This window comes from Neltuma alba, unplaced genomic scaffold, assembly GCF_004799145.2.
Source record: "Neltuma alba isolate B1F8T4 unplaced genomic scaffold, ASM479914v2 tig00010117_pilon, whole genome shotgun sequence".
NCBI classification, from domain to species: domain Eukaryota; kingdom Viridiplantae; phylum Streptophyta; class Magnoliopsida; order Fabales; family Fabaceae; genus Neltuma; species Neltuma alba.
In genome coordinates, this window is record NW_021635069.1 from 93037 (window position 1) to 97157 (window position 4121).

The window sequence follows — 4121 nt, forward strand, 5'->3', positions numbered from 1 at the left end:
GTTGTTTTGTTGTCCTATCGTTTAAAAGGGAACTTGCTTAAGGCCCACTTGTGAATATCACCATGATTGACAAGCTATTCAAATAATTGGGAATTGAAGTGTCTCATGTTATCCATTGCTTGATCAAACTCTGTGTCAAGCCTTGCATATGCAATGGCATCTAGGAAATGCAGTCCATCCTCCCTTGTGTTACCACTTGTCTTCCTTTATCCTCTATTTAACTTGATCATTTGTGTACTGAAATTCTCCTTAACATGTATGTAACAGTATGCATATCGCTCACCTCTGAATATTGCTTGCACAGTGCCTATAATTGCATTGTGTCGGTCTGAAATAATTGTTAATTGCATTGACCCAACTATCTCCTTAATCATATGTAAGAACCATGTCCAATCCTCAAATGTCTTTCCCTTCACAATCGCAATGGTAAAAGGTAATAATTCATTGTCTGCATCATAAGCTGACGCTGAAAGTAGTGTCCCCTTATACGGTCCACTTAAATGACTTCCATCAATATACAGTACATGTCTAGCACCAGCAATAAAACCCTCTATACAACACCCATAGGCTATGAATACACGCTCAAATCTGTTGTTCCTTGCAGCCACCCATTTTGCCACTGTTTTGTCATCGGTTTCCTTCAACCGGTCACATATCCATGGAATAAGCATGTAAGTTTGATCAGGTCTGCCATGTATGTCCTCCAATGCTTTTTCCTTGGCCCTGTATGCTTGCTTGTATGTCAACTTCACACCATAATCTCTTTCCAACCTCTTTTTTATATCATTTGGATGCATGTCTATGTGATCCCTAACCTCTTCAATTATAATTGATGATGTCAAGCTAGCTGATCCACCATGTGTCACGTGAAGATTATCTTGGGCATTATGAACATGCTCATTTTTTAATATCGTTACACGTAAAAATGCTGGAGTACTCTTTCCAGCTGTTCTCGCACTGATCCTCCATGGACAACCTTCAACATTGTATTTGACATACATATGGGCATTAGAATTCTTCACATATTTATACTCAAATTTGTTTGCAATGCTAAATTTGTGTAGTTTCTTCTTGAAATCATCCGCATCTGGAAAAGTCTACCTCAATCCTAGCACTACTGTCTTCCATTTTAGAGAATTCATCCCTGGCAAAGGAGTTGGTGCACTCTCTACTACAAATGGCAGGCTAAGAACATTTTCAGCTGCTATGTAATTCACACATTCGACAGCATCCTGAATCATTGGCTCATCATTTTGCTATGACAGTCTTGACAATTTTGACATGCTGCATGTATAATTACAACATTTGTTATGATATTGACAACAACATTATGGCAATTAACACGTGACTTACCTGTTTCGATTAGCCACTTCTTCCTTCGTATTCTCATTACTTTTAGTTGCTACATAAACATGTGCATTACTATCATTATACTCAAATAGGTTGTCAACTTCATCATCATCAATAAGATCTATTAATATCCTATCATTAAAGCCTAATGTGTATTTAATGTCGCAACCATTACTATCTACACCAAACCATTCTCCTATCATAACCCTCAAATCTTCAAGCCTTATACCCTCCTTTATCACTCTTACCCTGACAGTTCCACCATAGTACTTAACTTCACCATCACCATTTTCCACAAAGTTCCCACCCACATGAAAGTAACAAGCAAGACGCTTTGAAGATGTTGACCCAATGTTAGATGTCATCAAAGCTACCTAACCTGCACCAGAGAAGCATAAATCAATATTTTAGTTCCCCAATAATCAATTTCATTTATCAGGATTTTGAAACTTTTCTTAGGATTTCACAAAAAATGCAACACCCAAAAAACGCACACACATACTTGCTGCATTGACAACTTAAATATGGGATTTCACAATTCCAATAATGAATTTAACAACACTGACCACCTCATGCTTATTGTTAGCCCTCAAACTTCATGCCCATGTTATCAGTTCCCACCATTTTTCCATTTTTGATGTATCACTCTCTCATCCTGGTCAGATTCTTCATTTAAACCATCTACACTTATAAACCCATCCCCATTAGACCATGCACCAGTAGACCGACTTGAAAACCTAAAACCATCGTTAAGCTCCACTTTCTTATGTAATACCCACGTCTAACCTCTCTCTCACTACAAACCAAGTTAGCCACAAAGCAATTCCACCAGAATAAATCAGATTTGTAGAATGGTGAAAGTTGGAGGAGTAGATAAGAGCATTTTAGGAGAAATTTTCCTTACCTTTTTCATCTTCTTAGCGTTCGACTCTACTCCAGCTGCGTTTTCAGCTTCTAAGCTCTCTCTCTTCTGCTATTACATGTCATGTGTTCGTTCTTCATGTCTTCAGACTGGTTCAGGGGCATTTTAGTCTTTTTCACGAATTATCCAAATCCTAGATTGATACCCCATGCCCATTTTATCATTTCAGTAATTTACATGCCCATTTTGTCATTTCAGAATTCAACAGTCATTTTCTTGTCATTTTCCCAAAGTTAAAATCTATTTTGCAAATAAATCAAAAACAATTATAAATACCTTTTTTTATTTTCTTTTGTATAAAAAATGAAAAGGTAATTTAAAATTGAAAATGGAAGAAAATTAATTAAAAAGATAGCAAATAATAAAAACTTGGTTTTAGGGAAATATGACAGAATGCTTATTAGAAAATGGAAATTAGATTATCCTTGCTCAAAATGATCTAGTAGTTATTTTGTTCACTAATTTAAAATTAAAATCTTAATCACAGATTAAGTCAAGTAATCTTAATCAATGGATGTTCTAAAACTCTAGCTACAACCACCAATTAAAAATATCATTAAAAAACGATTAGTAAGCAATTAGGCTTAGATTAATGTAATTTGGGTCTCTATGCAAAGAACACTCAACTTGAGATATCTAACGAGTACTATGCAATTATAAAATTCATCTAAACAATGAAAGAACAACATAACCACATAGAACTTCAAACAAAAAATACATATATATCTCAAACTGTATAATTCAATCCTAATCACAAACATTCAATCCCAAACTAAGAAATTCGCGCTACAAAATAGATCATTTTCATCTCTCATTTCGTCTGTTTTTTAAAATAGAAGAAAAAAGGCCACTGTACTCGTTTGTTATGGCAGAACAGATGAATATGTACACACATACTCGTTTGTTATGCTGAACAGATGAGTATGTAGATATATACTTGTTTGTTAAGTAATAGACGAAAAAATTTTTACTTTAAATTTTGAATTTTTAGAATGAAGTGCCATTTTTTCATCAGATCAGAGAGAATCCTAACAGCAATTTCTCTTTTTCTCCTCTTCTCTTTTGCCGCAAGCTTTCTCTTCTGCCTCTTCCACTCTTCTCATGCGACAACCAGCATTCTTCTATCTTCTCCTTCTTCGTCAAGATAGCTCCTCCTCTCTTCTCTTTCTTAACGACGCAACAGCTCAACGACATAGTGAACTCCATGGCCAGCCTCACTTCTTGATGGCGAATGGCCCCTTTTCTCTTCTCTTGCGTGCTTGACAACACTCTCTCCTTCTTTTCCACGGCTTTAGCTTTGCAAGAAGCAAGGTAAGTTATATAGTTTGGTTTTGAATGTTTTGGTTGTGTGGTGTCGTACCTCCTTTAATACCACATATTATATTACTAATAGAACCATTTGGAACTGTTATTCAAGCTTTAAGGGTAAGAAAATTCCAAATTTAGAAATTTTGTCCTAAGTTACTATTCACTAAATTTTTATAAACTTTAAAAATTCATAACTAATTATAGAAAAATCAAAATGGGATGGTTCCAAGCTCTACTTAAAGCTTGCAGTACGTTCTTTAACTCATTGGTATCATATCTATCACATCCAGCATTATGGTAATTAGAGATAAGAAATATTCTCAAATTATTGAGGATTAAAAATAATAAGGAAAAGTCAAAGAATTTTGGTGGAAAATAATTACAGTAATTTTCCAAGCCAATTATAGGAAATTGACTAATTAAAGAAAATTGGTCAAATGTAAATAAGGAAAAATATTTTCGAGCCATGAAAAATTAAAAAAAAATAGGGATAATATCCTTTGAAAGTTATATAAAATTATAAAGTTGGTTTTATGACCAA

The 4121-nt window shown here is 34.6% G+C and overlaps 1 protein-coding gene across 1 annotated transcript; it reads right to left on the reverse strand.

Annotated features, from left to right (window-relative positions):
* Positions 1-206: 206 nt before the first annotated feature.
* Positions 207-1001, reverse strand: LOC114754223 (uncharacterized). The gene has a single exon (XM_028943004.1). It carries the CDS (start codon positions 999-1001, stop codon positions 207-209), a length of 795 nt encoding a protein of 264 aa, XP_028798837.1.
* Positions 1002-4121: the final 3120 nt, after the last annotated feature.

What these genes read in the sequence shown, in the direction of transcription:
- LOC114754223 (XM_028943004.1), bottom strand. Translation starts at nt 1,001, where the DNA reads ATGTATGTCAAATACAATGTTGAAGGTTGTCCATGGAGGATCAGTGCG.